Source organism: Schistocerca nitens, chromosome 11 (genome assembly GCF_023898315.1).
Source record: "Schistocerca nitens isolate TAMUIC-IGC-003100 chromosome 11, iqSchNite1.1, whole genome shotgun sequence".
Lineage (NCBI taxonomy): Eukaryota > Metazoa > Arthropoda > Insecta > Orthoptera > Acrididae > Schistocerca > Schistocerca nitens.
Window position 1 is genome coordinate 176,265,470 of NC_064624.1, and position 24,465 is coordinate 176,289,934.

At 40.9% G+C, this 24,465-nt stretch overlaps 1 protein-coding gene and 1 non-coding gene across 3 annotated transcripts in view; both read left to right on the top strand.

The window, feature by feature from the left end:
• The window catches only part of LOC126213568 (ankyrin repeat domain-containing protein 17-like), a 40,389-nt gene extending 16,836 nt beyond the window's left edge, over positions 1-23,553 (top strand). Inside the window, exons 2-4 of one of the 2 annotated variants that reach the window (XM_049941414.1) lie at positions 4,251-4,833; positions 10,171-10,323; positions 23,074-23,553. In XM_049941414.1, the coding sequence (XP_049797371.1) occupies positions 4,268-4,833; positions 10,171-10,323; positions 23,074-23,458 (1,104 nt within the window). In that variant the 5' untranslated portion in view covers positions 4,251-4,267 and the 3' untranslated portion in view covers positions 23,459-23,553. The remainder of the gene's footprint in view (positions 1-4,250; positions 4,834-10,170; positions 10,324-23,073) is intronic. The other variant, XM_049941415.1, reaches the window with a different exon arrangement.
• On the top strand, positions 1,989-2,062 carry Trnat-agu (transfer RNA threonine (anticodon AGU)). The gene has a single exon. It is a non-coding gene; the product is annotated as a tRNA-Thr (tRNA).
• Positions 23,554-24,465: the final 912 nt, after the last annotated feature.

Consider the following 24,465-nt stretch of genomic DNA (forward strand, 5'->3'; position numbering starts at 1 on the left):
CAATATTCTTTTGTCCTCCTTCATCACAAACTGTGCTCTGTCATTCAGACTCATTTTTTTTGCAGATAACCTTATTCCTTTTGTTTAACATGAATTCAAGATCTTGTTCAGCTTGACTTCAGAAACCCGTCCGTAAGAGAGGTAGGCAACAGAGGGCATTAGTCACCCTCCCCCTCTCAGAAATCTGAAATAGAGAGATTTAATTTCTATATTGTGAGCATTACCATCAGTTCATTAAGATATATTAAGTTTTCATGTCACCTATGAAATTTACTTTTTGTAGAGTGACAAACTCATCATATCAAAAATGGAAATTTTACACTCTTGCCCCACCCTTGATTAATCTCTGTGGACACCTGTGTATCAACATATCTCTCCTATCTATGCAGCGTACATCTGCCTATGTAGAGTGCAAACCAATAACGTCTGTCTAGTTTTTATAAAGTTTTGTTGGTGTCTGTGCTTCATTTCTACTTTCTTCACAGTACACTACCTCAAGCTAAACTGTTCTGCAAAACTTAAGGGTGAGGTGGATAAAGTAATATAACAAATTAATACTCCATCGAAATGAATGAAAGTGCAGAGGTATGTTGCCAGAGGTCCCATGATAATGCATAGAAAGCTGGACATTAACACAGAGTGAGGCCATCGTGACACCAGCAGCCCAAATGGGGATGTTGAAGGAACAGGAATATACAATGTGTGCCAATTATCAATTGGTTACGGTGCACTGTGGTGGTGGTGGTGGTGGTCATGTCCTTCGTTACAGAATTGACTGGAGGCAATATTTGGATTACTTCACACTGGGAAGCGTTGTCAGAGATGGACCAGAGGGAATGTCTGATTTACTTCACTCAGGGAAGGATCGTTGGGTAACTAGAAAAAAGGATAAAGTGTGACGACTGTAGCTCAAGAATTTGGTACTGTGCACAGCGTTGTTTCAAGTGCATAGAGAGCATTCCAAACCACAGGCATTGCTGTCCGAGAGAGACGAGGTGGCCAACTGTGGTCAACTACCACTTCAGATGACCACTACATTGTGCAACATGCAAGAAGAGACTCAAGCTAACAGTGACTGCTGTTGCAAACACACTTAAAAGCACTGCAAGGCAGACAATCCCACACTCCGCAGTAGCACAGCAACTGCATGGGTTGGTCTCCTTGACTGACAACCAGTGCATTCTGTTCCGTTGGTACCATTACATTGGCCACACCGTTTCTGATGGTGCCAAGAGCATAAGCACTGGACCCATGAGGAGAGTAGGCACGCGCTCTTCTCTGATGACAGTAGATTTAGTCTGCATATTCACACTTACATGGCGAGAAGTGTGAACATGTAACATTATCATGTTCATGGTTCAGGCGTTTTGGTGTGGAGAGGGATAACGTTGCTTGTATGTACTGACCAGCATATCTTTGAACAGGGTACACTGATTGGTCGGTGTTATTGTGTCATTGTTCTCCTTCTCCACGTGTGTCTTTCCAGGGGTGCATTCGGTCCTGCCTTCATTTTATGGATGACAATACACAACTGCATCAAACAGTGTAGATGGAGAAGCTCTCGGAACGAGAGGATATTCAGTGATGGACATATCTGTCCTTTTCCCCAATTTAAATTGCATTGAATACATGTGTGAGGCATTGGAAAGACATATTGTAGCAATGGCCAGCCAGCAGTTGCCAGCCACGCGGGTAGAGGAGTGGAATGTCGTACCACAAGCACTCCTCCCACATTATATCAATATGTGGTGTCTGTTCCTTCAGACATGTCCAAAAAATCACACATCCATATAGTTAATTAACCTTCATGGGCAGTGTATTCACCACATTCAGTGCTGATGCACAGTTACATCCAACCTCCTGTGGGAATCTCAAAGTAGTGATCATGGAGGATGCGCACAGACACTGCAGATAGGTGGCGCTAGGTGGGAATGTAGGTCGGCCAAGAAGCGTGACGAGACAGCCTGCACAACTGCGATAAACACTGTGTCTGGATGGCACAGTGGTCAATGCAATTGCCTAGTAAGCAGGAGGTCCCGGGTTCGAATCCCAGTCTGGCACACATTTTCAATCGTTGCCACTGATGTTGCACAAAGTCTTGAGGCAGCTGATATCAATAGTCATTTTCATTTCCTCCCTCCCCCTTCCTCCTTTAATTTACATAGCCCCTCCCCAATCTAGTGGCCAGTATGGGAATACGTTGCAGAGCTTATGTTGCCATATGTGGTGATCACACACCCTATTAAGAACCAAGTCCTCCTTTTTGTAATTTCCAAGGCACTGGCATTGTTCCTGGTACCTTCAACGTAACTGTTATCTGTGAATAATAGAAGCACTTTTTTGTATCATTGGGCATTTCTTTGTTACCTTCTCTACTATACTGTTGCAGTTCTTTGTCTACACAGTACCTGTTTCATCAAGCTATGCTACTTGGCAGCAACACACAATGTGAAAGTTAATTCGTCTTTAAGTAGATTTTGCCACTGTATTTCATCAAATGCTTTCTGCATATCTACAGTAGTTGCATACATTTTTAAATTAATTTCCATACATTCCTCTATGATGTGCAGAATGTCGGAAGTAGTGCTGGAGGGAACTGATGTCATGAATCCTGCAGGGCTCTCCATAAATCTGTAGGAGTATGAGGGGTGGAGGTCTCTTCTGAACAACACGAGGTATCCCAGGTATGCACAATAATGTTCATGTATGGAGAGTTTGGTGGCCAGCCGCAGTGTTTAAACTCACAAGAGAGCTCCTGGAGCCACTCTGTAGCAATTATGGACGTGTGGGGTGTCGCCTTGTCCTGTTGGAATTGCCCGAGTCTGTTGGAATGCACAACTGACATGAATGCATGCAGGTGTTGAGACAGGATGCTTACATACATGTCACCCATCAGAGTCTTATCTAGACGTATCAGGTTCCATATCATTCCAACTGCACATGCCCAGTACCATTACAGAGACTCCACCAGCTTGAACAATGCCCTGCTGTCATGCAGGGTCCATGGATTCTTGGCGTTGTCTCCATACCCGTACACGTCCATCCGCTCCATACAATTTGAAACGAGACTCGTCCAGCCAGGCAACATGTTTCCGATCATCAACAGTCCAGTGTTGGTGTTGACGGACCCAGACGAGGTGTAAAGGTGTTGTGAAGTCCATCAACGGTACACAGGGAGGACTTCGGCCACGAAAGCCCATATCGATGATTGATAATATTTCATTTGGACCCAACATTTTTTGACAGTCTAGCACTGAAATCTGCAGCAGTTTGTGCAGGGGTCGCACTTCCGTCACATCGAACGATTCTCTTCAGTCATCACTGGTCCCATTCATGGAGGATGTTTTTCAGGCTGCAGCGATGTCGGTGATTTGATGTTTCACTGAATTCCTGATGTTCACGGTACACTCGTGAAATGTTCATACAAGAAAATCCCACTTCATCGCTACCTTGGAGATGCTGTGTCCCACCGCTCGTACACCAACTGTAACAACACATTCAAACACCCTTAAATCTCCATAATCTGTCATTGTAGCTGCAGTAGCCGATCTAACAACTGCACCAGACACTTGTTATCTTAAATAGGCGGCCAGCTGGGGTGACCGAGCGGTTCTAGGCGCTAGAGTCTGGAACCACGCGACCGCTACGGTCGCAGGTTCGAATCCTGCCTTGGGCATGGATGTGTGTGATGTCCTTAGGTTAGTTAGGTTTAAGTAGTTGTAAGTTCTAGGGGACTGATGACCTCAGAAGTTAAGTCCCATAGTGCTCAGAGCCATTTGAACCATTTTTATATAGGCGTAGTGGACCACAGTGCTGTATTCTGTCTGTTTACATATGTCTATACTTGAATACGCATGCCTGTACCAGTTTCTTCCGCATCTATACTGGCTCAAGTAGCGAATGTTTAATTGTTATCACCCTGTACTATTATAATACTCTCTGGTCTTATCAGTATTATGGTGGATCTCTGTTTCTAATGGATTCCTGATGAAGTAACAGTGCAGTCCAGAAAGAAATTAGGGAAGTGAGATCTCCATCCCTCCTGGCGATCTTTGAACAAACGAAAGAAACAAATAGGACATCATTTAAATGGTCTTACTAAGGATTTCCACAAGGGTATCCTGGTGTTGCAATTGATATTTGAGGGATAGTTTTTACTAACTGCAGCTCGACACAGGTCTGTGTGTGGATCATACAGTATTGTGGTGGTGTGTAAGGTCAAGGGACTGCTCAGTGACGCCGTGTTTCAGAATCACCCAGAATCATCATGGAAGCAGTTAAGGACGTTCAGGAGACCACAGCCATGGACTTGAGTTCCCTGTTGGACGATGGGGACGACGCCACAGTGAAATTGGTGGCTGGCGACACACGGTTACTGGCACACAGGGCTGTCCTGGTAGCCAGGAGCCCCGTGTTTGCTGCCATGTTCAGCCACGATACGGTGGAGGCCAGCAGCGGCAAAATCACCATCCCTGACGTGGAGGGCCCGGTGCTACGGCAGCTGCTGTCGTATCTCTACACCCTACAGCCCCCTAAGCTACCTGGCATGGCTCCCCAGCTGCTCGCTGCCGCCGACAAATACGGAGTGACGGATCTGAAAGCATCTTGCGAGCAGCAGGTGGCTGCAGGGCTGGGGGTGGAGACGGCAGTGGCCGCAGCTGTGCTCGCGATTAGACACGCCTGCCCCGGCCTCAGGCAGGCTGCCGTTTCCTTCGTAAAGGCCCACACGCAGCAGGTGATGGCGACGCAGGGATGGGCGGACGCTGTGGTCAACCACCCACACGATTTCGTCGAGTTCACTAGACTAATTGCTGAACCATCTGTAGAACGTAGGTAAGTGCAGACAAGATGTTTACATATTCTCACAGATCTGTATATTTATGTGCATCCAAAGCTAGTTTTTGTTAACTGTGATGTTTCTAACAGCGTTTCCTAAGTTGCTCTTGTGCTATGAGGCGAATCTTCTTTGACAAATAAAGAAGTTGCTTGTGGATTGCTCAGACACACATCATAAAAGTTTTGTTTCACCTCATTTCCGAGAGATCCGGAACCTGTACAGAAAATTGGAATAGAGATCAACATAAACATCATTTCCGCACTTTTTATTGCTCATGAAAACCATACATTGCAAGTTGTATCATCATACAGCGAGAACTTCATAGGTGGTGGTCCAGAGTGCTGTACACACCAGTACCTCTAGTATACAGCAGCACTCCTCTTGCAGTGATGCATGCCTGTAATCGTTGCGGCATACTGTCCTAAAGTTCATCAAGGCACTGTTGGTACAGATTGTCTCACTCCTCAATGGCGATTCAGCGTAGATGCCTCAGAGTGGTTGGTGGGTCACGTCGTCCATAAACAGACCTTTGCAATCCATCCCAGGCTTGTTTGACAGGGTTCATGTCTAGAGAACATGCTGGCCACTCTAGTCGAGTGATGTCGTTATCCTGAAGGAAGTCATTCACAAGATGTGCACGATGAGAGCGCGAAGTGTCGTCCACGAAGACGAATGCTCCGCCAATATTCTGCCGATATGGTTGCACTATCGGTCAGAGGATGGCATTCACGTATCGTACATCAAATGTATCTGTTCCTAATTGTAAAAACAGACGCACTTGGTATATGTCGATTACACTGCCATCTGCTACAACTGGGAAACCATGGTTTGAGTAAACCTTACATAATTTTTTGGTGTGGTATCCAAAGTCAGTAACAATTGGGAGTTTCCTATGAAAATGTAAAGTTAGCCCCACTCAAGCAGGTGGGGTGGTTAGGAGGCATCCCACTGCAACACATAGAGAGATTAACTTTTGACCCAAAACTTTATTTTATTGTATGATGCATGTTGCGAGATATTTAGTTATCTCAAGTTTAAAAAAACGCCCCACATACAGGGTGTCTGGAAATTCCTATTACAATATGTTAGGACCTTTAGAGGGGAGTTAGTGCTTAATAATTTGAATACGAGCCAATGTTCAGAGACCTCATCCAACGATGCTACATAGCGTCAAAATTATAGGCGCCAGTGACTTTAAATGTATGTATGTAGATGGGTAAATATATCAAGTTGAGATAGGGGTCCCATAACCAGAAACGAACTAACCGATAGTGGAGTACATGTACTGGTACTCAAGTTAGGAAGATTGTAGAGTAGGGAGCTTTGAGAGATGGTTATATGGACCGAAGAACGAAAACAATGTGTAGCGAATATGGCTTATAAAATGTATACCTTAAGAGCTACAAGCACTGTTTCAATAGAAGCTCATAGCTCCTCCAGCATGCAACTTTGAGCCCATTATTACTGGACACTTTTTTCGTTGTTCTGATCCAGACTACTGCCCCTGCAAGTTGCCTACCCTACAATCTTAGCAGCAACAGTACCAGTATGTGTATTCCAGTGTCAGAGGTATCAGCACAGTTTTCCCTTGTAACTCTCAACTCTTTCGTTTCTGGTACAGGTACCCTCACCTCAAATTGATACATCTATCCTTTTCCATCATCCTATAAACTTTGTAACATCATCACGCTATCACCGTGTATACACATATATTTACAGAGGCCAGTGGCAATAACTTTGACGCTCTGTAGCCTCATTGTAGGACATTTCTGAACACGGATTCTTATTGAAAATATCATATACTCACTTCCCTCCACATGTCCTAGAAGCTTGTAACTGGAATCTCCGAACACCTTGTATATATGTCATCTGGCACGTCGATATCACAATCGGTTACTGCAATAAAAGACCACTGCTTTTGTGAGGTATGATGTGGCAGAGTGCTTGAAACAATACTTTCCGTTTTCCAGTTCTACCTATCCATCGTTATTTGCTTCATTGTAAAGCTCTATGATTACACCAGATCACTCACACAAATATTTTTCAGTCACAAGTATATTACAAACGAACCTTGGTTAAGTAGTGCTTGAAGCAGCTTGAAGCAGAGCCCCCTCATGAAATCGACCCTGTCATAATTCTGGATTGGACACTAAGAGAATACAAGCCAGTCCAGTGCTATATAACATTTTACATCAATTCACTATACAGGGAATAATATTCAGTTTCCAGACAATATTCCAGATGGTTTAATGCAGAAACAGGAATAAGTCAGCAGTTCATTTGAAACTTTGTACTTGTTTTAAATTTAAAGCCCATGGTCATATAAACAGCTGCAGTTCAATACAAATAATATATCTTTTATATGTATTGCCTCTAGCTGAAATAAACAGAATCTACTTTTACTAATATTGTACTTCACATTGAAGTAAGAACAGAAATCAGTCAACAGTTCATTTGAACCTTGTTCTTGGTTTTAAATTACAGGTACTATAACTTTTATATGTATTAGCTTTAGCTAAAATAAACAGAATCTACCCTTACTAATATTCAAGATGTTCATGTGGGAACAGAAATAAGTCAGTAGTTCATTTGAAATTTTGTTATTCTTTTAAATTTAAGTAAAAATTTCATGGCTATACAAACAGCTGCATCTCATTTCAAATACTGTAACTCTGGATTATTTTATTCCTGGGCATTCATGTTAATGCCAATCTTGATTAAAGTATTTGCTCACAACCTGACTGTATTATATGTTAATATACGAATAGAAATAAGACGTCAGATCACTTGAAGTTTCTTCTTGTAGTAATCCATTTATTTATTTATTTATTTATTTTGAACCCTCATGTTAACGCCAGTCTGATTAAAGTATTTGCCCATATATCGACTTTAATACAAGCAAACAATAATAAATAACATCTGTGAGCAAAATATGCCTATCTCTGTAACATGCAACAGTTGTATAGCACATGCTGGATGCTGGCAAAGTTTCGCTATCACAGTGTAAATGTATACAGATTGTGTAGAAATGTGTAGAGTGATGTACCAACTGGCCATCAAAATGGAAGCAGAGAGAGGGATGCTAACAGAAAAAAGCTGCCCATACTGTCACAGTAAGAATAAAACTAAAATTTTCCATCCATATCCACAGATAAACATTACTCATCATGTTACATTAAACTGTGTTCCATATCTATCACAGAGCCAGCATCCAGCATTATGGTAGAAAGAGTGATGTAACTTCCAGAAAACCATCTGAAGATGAAACTGAACAGGTCCAAAAACCGGTTCAAGGAATAATAAATAACTGTTAAAAAAAGTGACTGGTAGCAGTTTTATGTATTTACATTCAATTAACTGTCATGGGTTCCAAAATATCCGTAATGGGTAACCATAATGCCAGACATTAGTCTTTGTGTTCTCCTCAGTGAGAAATTTCATAGCTGACTAACCACTCCATGATCTGACATGCTTACAAAGTGTGGGTGCTCATTTTCAAATACCTGGCTATGTATTTACTGGCTATAATTTGTATCTAAAATAGTACTTTCAGTAGCAGTTAAATTTCCTCATGTGGTAGCTCCTTTCTATCATGAAGTCCTAGTTTTGAGTTCCCTACACTGTTTGCTCCTGAATATCCTTCTGTGTTCAATTCAAGACATGCTGTCCTCCTGTTTATCCCCTATACATCCCAAAGTCGAGTCCTTCATGCACGAATTACAAACGCTTTGAATATCGTCTCATGATCATAGTATCAGGTCAAGTGAATATACATTATGTTGCAGCCAGTTTACTTCATTCCTGAGTCCTCTGCAATTGTTGCTGTTGTGATGTACTTGAGCTGCTCCATCCATTAATTCTCTAGTTAAGTTTAGCATAACAGTCAGCCAGTAGGTTTGTACTGGATTTTCTTTGGTACAGTGCTGCTAAGGAGGACTTGAGAGAAGCAACTGAATCTGGTTAGGTCACTGGTAAGTTGTTCATAATGACTGAGAACTATTGGCATTGTGAGTGTGTGTTTTACTTGCTGTATATACTATGTGATCAAAAGTATCCGGACACCCCCAAAAACATTGGTTTTCCGTATTAGGTGCATTGTGCTGCCACCTACTGCCACGCACTCCATATCAGCGGCCTCAACAGTCATTAGACATCATGAGAGAGCAGAATGTGGCACTCCACAGAACTCACAGACTTCGAACGTGATCAGTGATTATGTGTCATACGTCTGTACGTAAGATTTCCACACTCCTAAACATCCCTAGGTCCACTGTTTCCGATGTGATTGTGAAGTGGAAACGTGAAGGGATACATACAGCACTAAAGCGTACAGGCCTACCACCTCTGTTCATTGACAGAGGCCGCCAACAGTCGAAGAGGGTAGTAATGTGTAATAGGCAGACATCTATCCAGACCATCACACAGGAATTCCAAACAGCATCAGGATCCACAGCAAGTACTATGACAGTTAGGCCAGAGGTGACAAAACATCGATTTCATGGTCGAGTGACTGCTCATAAGCCACACATCACGCCAGTAAATGCCAAACGACGCATCGCTTGGTGTAAGGAACGTAAACATTGGACGATTGAACAGTGGAAGAACGTTGTTTGGAGTGACGAATCACGGTACACAATGTGACGATCTGATGGCAGGGTGTGGGTATGGCGAATGTCATCTGCCAGTGTGTGTAGCGCCAACAGTAAAATTCGGAGGCGGTGGTGTTATGAAGTGGTCGTGTTTTTCATAGAGGGGCCTTGCACCCCTTGTTGTTTTGCGTGGCACTATCACAGCACAGGGCTACATTCATGTTAAGCACCTTCTTGCTTCCCACTTTTGAATTTGGGGATGGCAGCTGGGTCTCTCAACATGATCGATCACCTGTTCATAATGAAGGGCCTGTGGCGGGGTGGTTACATGACAGTCAACCCTGTAATGGACTGGCGTGCAGAAAGTTCTGGCCTGAATCCTGCAGAACACCTTTGGGATGTTTTGGAACGCCAACTTTGGGCCAGGCCTCACTGACCCACATCGATACCTCTCCTCAGCGCAGCACTTGGTGAATAATGGGATACCTGATTGAACGTATGCCTGTGAGAGTGGAAGCTGTCATCAAGGCCAAGAGCGGACCAACACCACATTGAATTTCAGCATCACCAACGGAGGTCGCAACGAACTTGTACGTCATTTTCAGCCAGGTGTCCGGACACTTTTGTTGACATAGTGTATGTGTGGACAACCCCTCAGCAGCGCTGCCTGAAGTGAGCTGCCTCCAGGTCCTCACGTGAACACGCCTGGCCACACTCCACCTCTGTTCCTCTATGTGTGTGCAGCTCGCCAGCTCCTGCCGACAGCAGGCCCACCACCACCACTGCAGACACCCATCGCAAGCCCCACAGCCAGACTCCTGCTGCAGCTTCGCCGCCCACGGCTGCCCAGCACAGCAGCACTGCACCGCCTGATGACGACGTCGTCTCCCGTCTGCGGTGGGTTCCCTCACTACTCACTCACACACACAAATTACCTAGAAAATCTAAAAAGTAAATGTATTGTAAATACTAGTAAGCTGCCTCTGCCTTTCAAACTGCCCATGAGTTTTCATTCAAGGTTATGAACGCAGTTTACGTAAGCGCAAGATAAGAAACTCGTTTCCCCATGAAACCATGTGTAAAGGTTTAAACGTGGAGGCTGATGTTTCCACAGTGAGATTTTCACTCTGCAGCAGAGTGTGCATTGATATGAAAGTTCCTGGCAGATTAAAACTGTGTGCCACGCCGAGACTCGGGACCTTTGGCGTTCACAGGCAAGTGCTCTAACCGGCTGAGCTAACCAAGCACGACTCACAACCCGTCCTCTCTGCTTCCAAGGTCCAGAGTTCGAGTCCCAGTCTGCCACACAGTTTTAATCTGCCAGGAAGTTTCATGGATGCAGATACACATGGTGTAATTGGTAGTTTCAGAAAACAAGGTGTTAGGTAATGACTTTGTGAAGGCAAAACATATCAGGAACCCAATTCAGTTTACAAGCAGATCAAATATACAGTTTCACCATTATGTCCATGAACAAGTATAGAGTCGGATTATCTAACATCCCTGCTTAACTACGTCTCAGAATTAGAAAAAAAGTTAAAAATTGCGTGAAAATGTAATTGCGACTGGGGAAAGCTGTTTCTGTCACTTGAACTTACAGCCTCCTAGCACAGAGATAGATCCTAATCACCACATTTTCTGAAGCAATTCAAAATGAGAACAAAGACCAAGCAATCTGAATGTGAAATCTACATGTAAAATACAGCAGGAAACAGACACAGTTTTCCCTAATTTGAAAATCATCATACATCCAAAGTATATAATAATATGAAGTCAACTGAAGTGCTTGTCTCTCGCTGCGGTCTCACCATTACACCAAAGATAGCTGGCTGAAAGCGCTCATATCTCACACAAGACAAATGTCTGAAATACTACTTCCGAAGGCATTCTGATCCAAGCAGAGGTCGAGAAAATGGTGCCTTGTCTTACAAAGCATGATGGAACTGAAATGAACACTTTGGTTGGCTCAGGTCAAAGCTTTGGACTCCTGGGTTGAGATAAACGAGGACATCCTTATTTTGGCAAAGGTGAGTTCTGCTCATGATCAGAGACGACTCGTGACTGGCGGTCTGTGAATCGACGACTGGTTACATGCAGTCATGCACTGCACGAAAAGCTCTTGTATGAAACAGCCGCTTCAGGCTCAATCTAAATGTAGTAGGAATCAGCAAAGCGAAATGGAATGATGATTTGGATATCTGATCACACAAATGTGGTGTCGTATCAACAGCCCCAGAAAATGGTATTATGGGAGAATGGTTTATTGTGAATAGGAGGGTACGTCAGAGAGTAAGTTATTTCAAACAGCTCAGTGATAGCTTTATCCTCATCATAATCAGCAAATCAATGCCAGCAATAGTTCAGGAACATAATTCAGTGTCACATACAGAAAATGAAGATGTAGGGAGAGTAAGTATACGACAGCACTGAACTGGTAACTAAATATGTAAAACAAGATGACGATATAACAATCATGAGGTATGGAAATGCTGTAGTAGGAGAGAATTTAAGGACTGTGCTATGTTACAATGTGGGGTATGTAGTATGAATGAGAGAGCAGAAATAATTCTAGAGCTCTGGTTAAATTGTGGCTGGTAACAAGAAGTACAGTGTTCAAGAAGTAAAACAGAAGAACTCATAGTGGAGAATGGCTGTTCTGTATGAGCTCCTCAGGACGTGGAGTGGCCTGTTCATATCGCTGTAGAATGGGTAAATGAGTTCCAGCAAACATACACATGCAAAGCAAAATCTTATAGATGACGTTTGTGGCTATTTCAATAATAGATTAACAGTTCTGAGCTCCCCTTCTGTGCTTCCCAGTTTTGTTTCTTTTTTTCCGTAAAGTGTGGGGATACAGGCTTCTGACAGGTCTGATGTGACTCTCCACAACTTCCTCTCCTGTGACAACCTCTTTACCTCCCAGTAGCACTTGCACCCAAAGTCGTGGGTTATTTCATGCACATATTTCAGTCTTTGTCTTCTCCTACAGTTTTTATTCTCTGTAGCTACCTGCAGTATCACGACAGTTCAATGATTTCTTCATCTATGTCGAACCAAACTGTCTCTAGTACTTGTCAGGATTTTTCTTATACTCCTACCCTCACCGACTCTACAGTAAGACCCTCCTTTCTTTTCTTGCAATTTCACCTTAATTTCAACATCCTTCTATGGCACCTTATTTGGAACACTTCGATTCCCTACTGCTGCTGTTTTCCCACAATCCACGATTCATTTTCGTACAATCCTGTGCTCCAAATATACATTACACGATATATCTTTCCCAAATCAAAGCCTATGTTTTACACCAGTACCATAATTTGGCGAGGAATGCCCTCTTTGTCTGTGCTAGTTTGTATTCTTCAACTACTTTGCTTTTTACACCATGCACAATTATTTTTCCACTGCAGCAGAATTCCTTCACTTCGCCTACTTTGTACTCCCCTATCTTGATCATAAGATAATACCAACTCTTATTTCTGTTACTATGTTCCTTCTTTTGCTTATAAATCTAATTTATGTGCCCATTAGACTGTCCATTCTATTCAGCAGCCCAAAGTTCTTTCTCACTTTCGCTGAGGATAGCAATTTTGTCAAATGTACCTATCAATGAAATCCTTTCAGCCTGAATTTTAATCCTGCTCTTGACATTACCTTTATCTCCGCCATTGATTCTTTGATATTCAGTTGGAACAGCTGAGGAGGGGACTGCATTCTTGAGTTATACGTTTTTTAATCTAGACAGCTCTTTCTTCTGCTATTGTTGTTACCTTCTGATTATTGTATATGCATTATATCACCTTCCTTTCCCCATGCCTCATACCCAGTTTTTGAGAATTTCAAACAACTTGCTCCATTTTTACATTGTCAGATGTTTTTTAGTGGTAGATTAAATTAATTTCTTGATTTTTATTGTACTTGCTTCCATTATCTACTGCAAATTCAGAAATCCCTCTCTGGTAGCTTCACTTTTCCTAAATCTAAACTGTAACAGATCCTCATTTCCCTTCCATTCCTCTGTACATTATCCTTTCAGCAACTTTGATGCATGAGCTGCTAAGTTGACTGAACAAAAGTTCTCGCACTCACATGCATTTTCTCGCTTCCGGAATATCTGAAGGATATTTTGCTGAAAGTATGATGGTATGTCTGTAGTCTCGTAGAATCTACATACTATCTTGAATAATCGTTTGGTTGCCACTTCCCCCAATGATTTAAGAAATTCTGAAGGTATATTATCTTACTATTCCACCTGGTTTGTTCACAAGTTTTCCAAATATTGTTGAACTCTGGGTCTAATATTGAATCTTCTATGTTTTTATATTCGAGTTCCATGTCCTAATGTATTATGTACCTAGTGGTTCCTCTCCCTTAGAGGATTTCAAAATACTTTTCCCACCCATCGCTTTCTCGTCGGTGTTGAATGGCAGCGTTCTCAATGTTGGTGATCTAGCAATTAAACTTCTCTGTGTGCTGAAACTGTCCTTCCAATGACCATTTCCTTATCGTTTTCCTCTAATTTCTCCTGCAGATATTTTACTTTATGTCCTTGAACTTCCTATTGATTTCACTCCTTAGTGATGTGTAATGCTATATTCCTATCTTTCTTCAATTTTTTTGTTCTTCCTTCTTTCGTCAATCAATTCAAGTGTTCTTTCCGTTCACCAATATTTCTTCAGAGTTCGTTTTATTCAACTGCCTATTCAACTTCTGTGGTTCGTTTTTTATTTAAGAAATCCACTCATGCTGAAATTATCTGCCTAATGTGTTCTTCATTATTGCTTTATCTACAATGTCAGATAATTTAAATAGCATGTCATATTCCTTGGCACTTCAGTATCCCACTTATTTACACTTAGATGTTTCTGGATATTACATGTTACAATACAATATCTAATTGTGGAGCCTCTATTCATTGTCCTATAATCTAGGTGTAATCTAACCCTGTCTCCAGGCGTTAACTAAGTATACCTCTGCATCTTGTGATTATCGTCTGAACAGTTAAAAATTCCTTAAGCACTGAAGTGCTCATACGTATGTCCCAGGATATGGAGTGTAGACTTCCAGTAACTTTGCCATCCTAAACATGTGTCGGAATGGGGCAAAGAGTACTTCAACAGGGAGTGGTGTGGCGAGAAACAGTTGCTAATTAATGAGCAGGTTCAAGAAAATATGCACTTTAGTGATGAGAGTATATGGTAAAGTAAGCGACTAAAACGTCACTGAACTCTACCAGTGCATTGCCGTTACAACAGTCTGAAAGATAGACACATACTGTACATGAAGCAGCTTGGTTACTCCTTGGTAAAGTCTCGGATTCCACACATCAGGGATTGATTCAGACACACAGTCCTTACAAGTTCTAACGTCTGGCCATTTCGAAATGAAACATCAGCATTGCTACTATTCCATGTCAGATTGTGGGTCTGTGTGAACCAATCAACTCACCAGAGGGAGGCAAAGGCCCACCACTTCCACCATGGCCACACCTAGTAAAGCACTGTGGGATTCAAAACAACTTGCAGGCTGTTGAAAACAGTGGAGTTGTTCAAAACTCACGTTTTCTACCTTGCCATTCGATAGGATGCAATAGGTAGCTTTTCATATAAATTATCAGCATGTTAAGATTATTTTTGAATACCTATATAAAGTGTTTATTAGATCATTAATTTTTCGTCTCTTTGCATGGACTTATTTTAAACTGTAACAGTCGCATTGGCATCTCCATACGCTTCTAATATTCACAGAAAATTGAACTAAGTATATGCAAAAGGAATAGTACGTTTACCAGCTGGAACATCTATCTTGTCAGAATTGGAAAACAATATTGTTTTTATTTGATTTTTCCTTCGTAGAGAAGCTGCCACATTTTATTATTTAACTCTTGTAGCACACAGTTTGCCGTATGAGAATACAGATATTCTCTGCTAGGATGAGTAAAGAGAGGTTTTCTGACACAAGTGACACTTTCTTATTTCTTAGTATATATATTAGCGCCGTGAGGCAGACAATCTGTTCAGGAAGCCAATGTTTGCTTGACAGGAGTATTTATAATGCTACTATAGAAAGCAGCATGAAATATTAGTATACACTCACACTCTACAGTTGGTGGAGCTTGTGTGTGTGTGTGTTTTCCCTCCTTTTTACTTTAAGTGTGCACATGGAGTTAGGTGTACACTATTATAGGTCTGAGTGCGTTTCGTGCATATTTAAAAGTATGGATTCGCTAAAACATAGCGTACATAAAGCATAGTCGACATAATGCCCCGATATCTGAAATGTTCTGACAAAATCTTTTTTGTGCAACAGAAAATTTTCCTGTTGGGTGCGGTTGCGACATGAAATTTTCCAGTAACTGGACTGAACTTGTTTGCTTCTATGTCAGGAAAATACATTTAAATACCTGAAGATTAGTTGAATTCTGTGTGCCGTCTTGGGTACATTCAGGAAGGACTGCCACACTCAGACAACTGGAATTCTCTGCATGAACCATCTGTTTCAGTGAAGACCAACTATTGGTTGGCAGTAACATCTTGGAGTCTGAGGAATTGATTTACATGAATCAATGTGACAAAATGTGATAACTCATTTCGTTCAGAGATTCAGTAAAAGAACTTATAATGGAAAGTGGATGAAGACTCTGATAACGTGATACACTAACACCTCTGTACCTCAGCCCTCCAGCTGCGGCCGACGTGGACTTTTCCTTTCAGCTGTTTCTGGGGAATTTCGCGAGACCCGCGAATATCGCGTCGGACGTAATTTCGGCTCTGTCTGCGCTTTGGAACTGCTATTTTATCGTCTGAAACCGCGGGTGCCTCGGTTTTCACGGTATACAGTCCCGCTCACATACCACACATATACCTTCATGTGGCAGCAGTTTCATTCCCGAGCTTGTGTGTGGGACCTTGCTTTGAGATATACAAGACTCAGAATATTTATCAGTATGTTTGTTCTGCTTTTATAACGTTGAACGCGACTTTCAGTTTTCCCACTATATTTACTCTCAATGTCAGTTAAGAATCAACTCAAAGTAAGTTTTTGCTTTTCTTGTTACATTACTATAATTATAATCATTCTCATTATCTAATAAAATGTTCCACTCTTTTGTATGGAAAAATCGGAAAATCGTCCACAGTTAAGGAGTTAATCTACGTAGGGTTCCACAATCTTTTCTATCGTAGATTGGGGAATATATCAGGTTTGTACCTGCATAGTTGTGCTTTAAGAACTGCTTACAGTTCTCTTGAGTAGTGGGACTGCGTATCCTCAGGGTCCATTGTTCTCCCTATGTAAAAAAGCCAGCTATGTAAGCAAACTGCTCACTTAGGTTTTGTTTACTTAAGCTGTAATTAATGGCACAAAATATTATTGTATGAGCAATTTTACTGATAGGCGTATGTTATTCTGTTACAAAATATAATTTTAACATTGTATGATACGCTCAATGAAAGTTCACAAACACACTTTAGCAGTGTCCGGTAAATGACAGACAGTTCTGCATACCGGTATTGATTCACAGCTTTCACAACTCGACCAGCAATAAAAGATAGTCTGGATTGCCTTCCTTTGAGGCATGATCTGTCATACATTATTGTCAACGTTCCTGTACAGGCTACAGAAGCTGGTAGCAAAAGTATTGCACATGTCACCCCCAGAGCAGCTTCTTATATTTACGCAAAAGGATTTTGTGGAGTGGTACCCATGCTTGGAAAGACTCTAATTTTTCTCCCTTGATGGTATGTTACACTCGATCTGGTACAATCATTTCAACATGCCTTAAAATTCCCTTGATGTTGCTGTACAGCCTGCCTGATGAGGACAGCAAACAGCATATTGGAACAGGGGTACATTGTATGCGGGCTACAAAACGTGTTTACTGCACATTTGTTGAATCAACCCAGATAATGGAAGCGTCACAGGCTTTGTAGATGGTGACAAACTACATAAGTGATAGCCTGAAATCATCTTACATACCCACAATATTATCATAATGTTGACAAGCATTATAAAAATTTAGTAGGCAGAAAATGCCAAAATCTCCAATGTTACAAAAAAGCGATTTACATAAGCTTTGTGGAAATTGCTGTGCTAACTATGGCAGAATTGTGAATCCTGTCAAAGGAAACAAAAGGAAAGCTCCACACAATGGAGACAATGTGTTGGAGAAAGCGTTGCGAAACCTAAATAACGGATGGGGTAGGGAGTTGTGGAATCAAATGAATGATGGTAAGAGACTCAACATGAGTATTGTGAACAGAAAAGAAGCAACTGAAGTGGTGTAGCCTTTAGGTCTGTGCATAAAAGCATGGGGCATAGCAGGCTGACTTAAGCTTCCTCTACTAATGCTCACATTCCTCAGTATGTACCACAAATCTGATCTCTGATGTAGGGCAAAGAGCAATGTAGCGTAATAAAGGAAAACCAGAAAAAGTAGCTGCAGTATTCAAATCCATAAATTGCGATGTCTTGAGTGTTATTCGGCTATAAATTTGTTTCCACACTCTAGTCTAGGTTCGCTAGCTCTTGGAAAAGAGCTGTGTAGTATCTCAGGCTCGTTAAATTCACAAAATAATGTTCATGTTTATTTATTTCACTGAAAATGTACACGTGACAGGCATCCATATTGAACCAATGATCTATTGGATAGCCACATCAAAAAATTCAATATTTGATTTACTATCTCATTACACACTGTGTACACGCTCATACGTTCTTAAACGCTTAAAATGTTAAGATTAATTCTTCATGAACTCTCCAATGATTGCACCACATATTCTGATGTCACAAGAATACCCAATTAATAATATTAACTGAAACCAGCATCAAATGGATTGACATATTTCAGAATATTTATGCTGGCTTCAGGTGTAATTTAGGTGTCACATTTTGCTCTTATGATCATGAGTAGTATTTGAATAAGAAAATAACCATCGACAGCTGAAGTAGGGAGGTTATAAAATGCAAAGTGGCAGTAGAAGGAAAAGCATATCCCAGAAAGAGTAATTTATTTACAACAAACATAAATTTAAATGTTGACAAGTCTTTTATCAAGATAATTGTCTGGACTTACCTAGTATGGAAGTTCATAGTAAACAGTTCAGGCAAGAAAAGAGTAAAATATTTTTTTGCACAATACAACTTCATCATTGCTAAGATTTGGTTTAAAAATAAGGAAACGAGGTTCTAAACGTAAAAGACATATGGAGACAGCAGGAGATTTCACATTATGGCATAATAGTAAGTCAAAAGATTTCGAAAGCAGTGTATGAACTGGAAATTATTTCCAGGGACAGATATGCAGTTTGAACTTAATTTATAGTTCATGAACTACAGATTAAAAATGGCGAAACTTCAGAAAACTAGGAAATTAATGACCTAAGTCCTGAATTATTTAAAAGGACTGGAGTCTGTTGAAGGTTTCATAAAGATTATTTGGAAATTATTGCCTGAAATGGAGAAAGGAATAAAATAGAACTGAAATGAGTAGCTTTAAGAAAGGGAACAGTAAAGTCATCTGAGGGTAGACAAAATGACACAGTACAGTCACAATCTTTGGTTAGCAAAAAAGGTAATGAAGAAAGAAGCAAACATAAAAATGTAGGGAATTAAAGCGTCTATAGGGAATCAGAAACTTCTAAAACATTAGATTGATGGTAAGTGCAAAACAGCAAAGAACTATTGGTCCCAGGACAAATTACCTGTCTCGTCATTAAATAGGAAAGACTAAGAAGCATTTTCATAGAAATGACAGAACACTTAATCCGACTGGTGTATATGAAAAGAAAGATTTTCATCGAAACAGCAACATTAACAGCCCTATTTGTACATTGTATTTTCAGAAAAAGTGTATGTGTTTGTGTGTGTGTTTTTGTGTGAGACCGATTGGTGGCTATTATGTTTATCAGTTGTAATATCTCACTTGGCAGAATAACAGAATGAATTAGATTGATGGTAAGTGCAAAACAGCAAAGAACTATTGGTCCCAGGAGAAATTACCTGTCTCGTCATTAAATAGGAAAGACTAAGAAGCATTTTCATAGAAATGACAGAACACTGAATCCGACTGGTGTATATGAAAAGAAAGATTTTCATCGAAACAGCAACATTAACAGCCCTATTTGTACATTATATTTTCAGAAAAAGTGTGTGTGTTTGTGTGTGTGTGTGTGTGTGTGTGAGTGTTTTTGTGTGAGACCGATTGGTGGCTATTATGTTTATTAGTTGTAATATCTCACTTGGCAGAATAACAGAATGAATTTGTTCTGTAATGTCTTTAGTTTATAAAAGACTTTGTTACCTTTTACTCTTGAGCAAAAGCTACACACAGTTTGTAGCAGGCTTGTCTGCTTTGCTCATGCAGTGAGGCTGTCACACACCGGTATAATTGACAAAGTGCATTTCTCAGCACACACATCATCAGCGAGAGGACCACAGTTTGTTCAAGAAGCTAAGATTTAGTCAGAGCAGTAGTCCAAATGGTAATCTAGAGAAGTGTGAAATACTAATTTTCTGAATGATTTATAGGACCCTTCAGCTGCCATTTTGTTTATTTCCTGTACGACTGTAAAATTTCGGCCTTAGACCATTTTCAAGTATCTAAAAGTGAAGTTTCATACATTGGATACATTAGTGACACTTGCGATTTTGATGCAGGAACAAGTCATATCTGTAGATATACTAGGCGCATTATAACTTACTTATGGAAGATTTTTTAGTAATAGATTATGTCATTTACGTCGTTGCTCACCTGACATCATGTTATGCTTATAAATTAGTTCGAGGTGTTCACGCTATTTTAGGAGCACGTTAATTTCGAGCAGTTGTTGCACATCTCTTATACATAACGTACTTATCCCTAGGAAGATTATAATTAGTTTACAGAAACTTGCTACTTAACCTGCATATGTTTTTTGTTCTCAGTTATATTTAATTATCGTTCATCATTAGTGTAAATATTACTGTATGTAATTTCTTTAAAATAACTTGCAATTATTTGTTCTGTTACTGTAGGAGCACGTCATTTTTGAACAGTTGGCACAAAGATCTTACATATCGCATTTATCACAGTATTCAAATGAAATAGTACTGAGAACAATGAGAGTCCAGTAAACTGATCGAAATTAACGTGTTCCTAAAATAGCGTGAACACCTCAAACTAATTTATGAGCAAAACATTGTAACGAGCCAACTGGCGGTACTCCAGATTGAACTCACAACGATAACGGATCGTACTGTACCAACGTCGCTATGCCACTGACGTATGGCTTCCTGCCGCGCAAAATTGCTTGAGCGAACCAATCGACCACTACAGCAGAAATTTGGTACAGTTCTAATTTTACAGTCGATGTTATGTCTGTGGATCGCTATTAGTTTTCAGAAGATTCTAGTCGTAGAGGAACGCCTGGCAAATACTCGGAGTCTAGCTCATACCGTAGTTGCTCTCTCAAAAGACGAACTGAAGACAGATCAACGCTCGGATAATTAATACTGCAGCATCAATCATAAACATTGACGAGACGACAGACTCAAATGTTTTAGTAATAAACAGCACTTATACTATACACAACGTCGTAATCGTACAGTGACACTATTACACCACGAATAGACACGCTAAAACATTCCAATGACACTGACGAACAATATCGAGCAGCAGTTAAGAGACCTTAAGTAACAATTTAACACAATTCCGAGCCTCTCCAGGCGTTAGCTAAACGCGTCCCTATATTGAAATAGGCCACTTGTCACTTTGACTAACAAAGTTTTCGTTTAGTTGTAGCTTGTTAATGGTTCCTTTTATCCTCGTCGCTTATCAACTCAACTGCTGGTGCGATCTATCATATTACATTGAAACAGTTCGAATCTATACGAGCCAATTTTAGGTCTTCTGTATGCTTGTGGTATTTAAACAAGAACAACAAAAATGTGTTCGAGGCTTTCCCTTCTCGACACACACCAATCACTACCAGATCACTCCAACAAAGCAGCTAACAACCCAATTACCTCTGGGCGAGCAGCGACCACTAATCGTACACCATGGACAGGATATCGGCTCCAACGATTCCCAAAAACTCACCAACCGCAGATCTCCTTCTCTCTAACGCGGCTCACGCTGTATCTATCTCAGAAAACTATTCCTCACTACCGAAATATTCACAGGACAATAATAAATCGATCGCCCTAGCACATAAATTCGCCAAAACCAGTGTCTCATCCGCGACTATTTATAAAATCACACAGAGTCTACGTACATTCCGTAGTTGAGCTTTGAGAGGAAACTACCGTCACAGCCACGTATATGAACAGAGGCCTAAAAGACAAAGTATCCACGCTGCCTCCGAGAAGTGCACCAAAAATAAGATATTGGTTCTACCAGCAAAACTTCTTTCCCTCTTCCAAGCCCTAAACACTAACTGCTATGCCTCAACACACCACGCAATGGGTCGGTATCTTATCCGACATAGACGTACCCCGATATATTAACTTAGTCGGTAAGAGGTCTACTCGGGAACTAACTACCTTCTTACGTCATACAATAGGAACCACTTACACGAACAAATACGCAGTGCCACGCCAACTTTTGACAATTAATTAATTAATCGTTGATGCTGTCGGTTGTCTACGACAGCGGCCGGCTGCTGCGCATCGCCCAGGCAGCATCTCTGCACCCAGCGATGGCGAGATTGTGAGTTGTTGCATCGCTGAAGTCCCGTTTTCATGCGCTACAGTCTGGAACTGCGCGACCGCTACGGTCCCAGATTCGAATCCTGCCTCGGGCATGGATGTGTGTGATGTCCTTACGTTAGTTAGGTTTAAGTAGTTCTAAGTTCTAGGGGACTGATGACCTCAGAAGTTAAGTCCCATAGTGCTCCGAACAGTCTGAAACACTTTTTTTTTGAAGTCCTGTGCACTCACCACTTGTTGTCTTTTTTTTCTTTTTTTTTCTTCGTCGGCGCTCTCGGATCACCTATAACATGTTTTGTCCCGCTTAATACATCGTACACATATATTTATAGTAAGGACCAGATGTTATTAGTCATTTATCAGGAGAGATGCTCATCAGTTGTAAAGGCGAACGTAACCCGTGCGTTTTGACACAGCACAACATGATGTCATAGCAGCAACGACGTATATGGCATAATCTGTTACTAAAAATCAGCCATAAAGTAAGATATAATGCGCCTAGTATATCTACAGATATGACTTGCTGCTACATCAAAATCATAAGTGTCAATAATGTATCCAATGTATGAAACTTCTGGTTTAGATACTTGAAAATGGTTTAAGGCTGAAATTGTACAATCGTACAGGAAATAAGGAGAATGGCAGATGTAGGCTTCAAGAAATCATTCAAAAAATTCATCGCAGCTGTGGACCCTACCGCAATGGAAATTGTAAAATGCTAATTTACTCTTCTAACCTGCAGATGTGTTGTTGCCTTCAGACGCATAAAAGAAAGAAATAAGAACATAAGCTAAAGTGTGTGTGTCGTTATCTGTGTGTGTGTGTGTGTGTGTGTGTTATTTCGAGTAAATAATTTCCTTCTAAATAGTATGTTTCTCCATTTTTGGAACTGCTCTTCTATGACAGTTTTCTTCATTAGACGAGTGTATTTGGAGAAATGTGTGAGAACTCCTCGGTATTTTGCAGGGGCCTTACCGCAGAGCAGAAGGGCAGGGAGCTGATTGATGCGGCTAAGGAAGGGGCAATCAGCAGGCTGCGGGCGCTGCTCGCGGCTGGTGCAGATGTGAGAGCGAGGGACTCATTCAGGAGGGACACTGCCCTTCATTGGGCAGCACGGAAGGGATGTCTGCAGGCTGTGGTGTGTCTGCTGAGCAGTGGGGCTGAGGTGGACGCCAGAAACAACTGGCAGAGCACGCCTCTGCTCTTGGCCGCACAGTATGGCCACACAGAGGTGGTGTCTCGGCTGCTGGAGGCAGGGGCCGACAAGGGGGCCCGCGATGGAGATGGGGACACGCCGCTATACGTCGCCAGTAAGTGCGGCCACCAGGAGATTGTAGAGATGCTAACATGAAACTACCAGTACAACAAACTTATCAGCAAAGTTAATAAAGTTTTACTAATTGTTTTTTCATGTTTTTCTTAAATAAAAACAGTACAGAAAATTTAGTCTTGTATTCATTGCATGTACCCCTCTTTGTGCAGTTATAGGGTAATTCACGAAGATAGACAAATATTTTAATATGTCACTCTACAAGTAAAAATAGAGAAAAAAGTTCATTTAAACATAGGTCCGCAAATGTTTAGTTACAGAGTTACGGCTAATAAAAGATTTTGCCTAACATTTAGCAACTTTGCTAGTATGAAGCCATCGCAAAACTGTACGAGGTTAAAGTAAAGCACGATTTCCATTTATCTTGTTGTTGTTGGTCTGATGAATCTAATAAAACTTGTCCCAGATGTGTATCTGCAGTAGTATTCCGGAACATCCAGAGAAGCAAAGATTATTATTATTATACAAGTAAATTTGTTTACTTTCCATTAAGAATGTAGAAACGTTCAAGTCATTGTTGGCAACCTTTAGTGAGTTGTTTCAGTCGTTTTTCTAACCTTGAAACGAGTTACTCTTCTGTATTGTTCAGTTTATGAGGACAAAGTCAATACATGTGAGGCATTACTTTGCTCACACTATGAATGCCATGGACGAAATTAAGAACAACCCTGCAAACCTGAAACGAGCAACAAAATCTGTTCATACATGTACAGCTAAATGCATTGAACTCGGTGGAGACATTTTTGAACATTTATTGTAAATGTATTGTGAAATTGTATATCCACCGTATGACTTCCTTAACACGAAGATTTGTTTTTTTCTTGTTTAACATAAATTCACATATGCTATGGTGTTAATAAAAGCAGAATATCTGACACGTTCATACAGTTTCTGCCAACGTTATTACCATCATTTTCCGAAAATTAAATTCTCTACAACTTCTGTTGAAAACCTTGTGCAATTGTCTGGAATTTAAAAGACAAATTGGGCCAAGTAGTTAATAAATTAAAAATTTCACGAAATTGCAC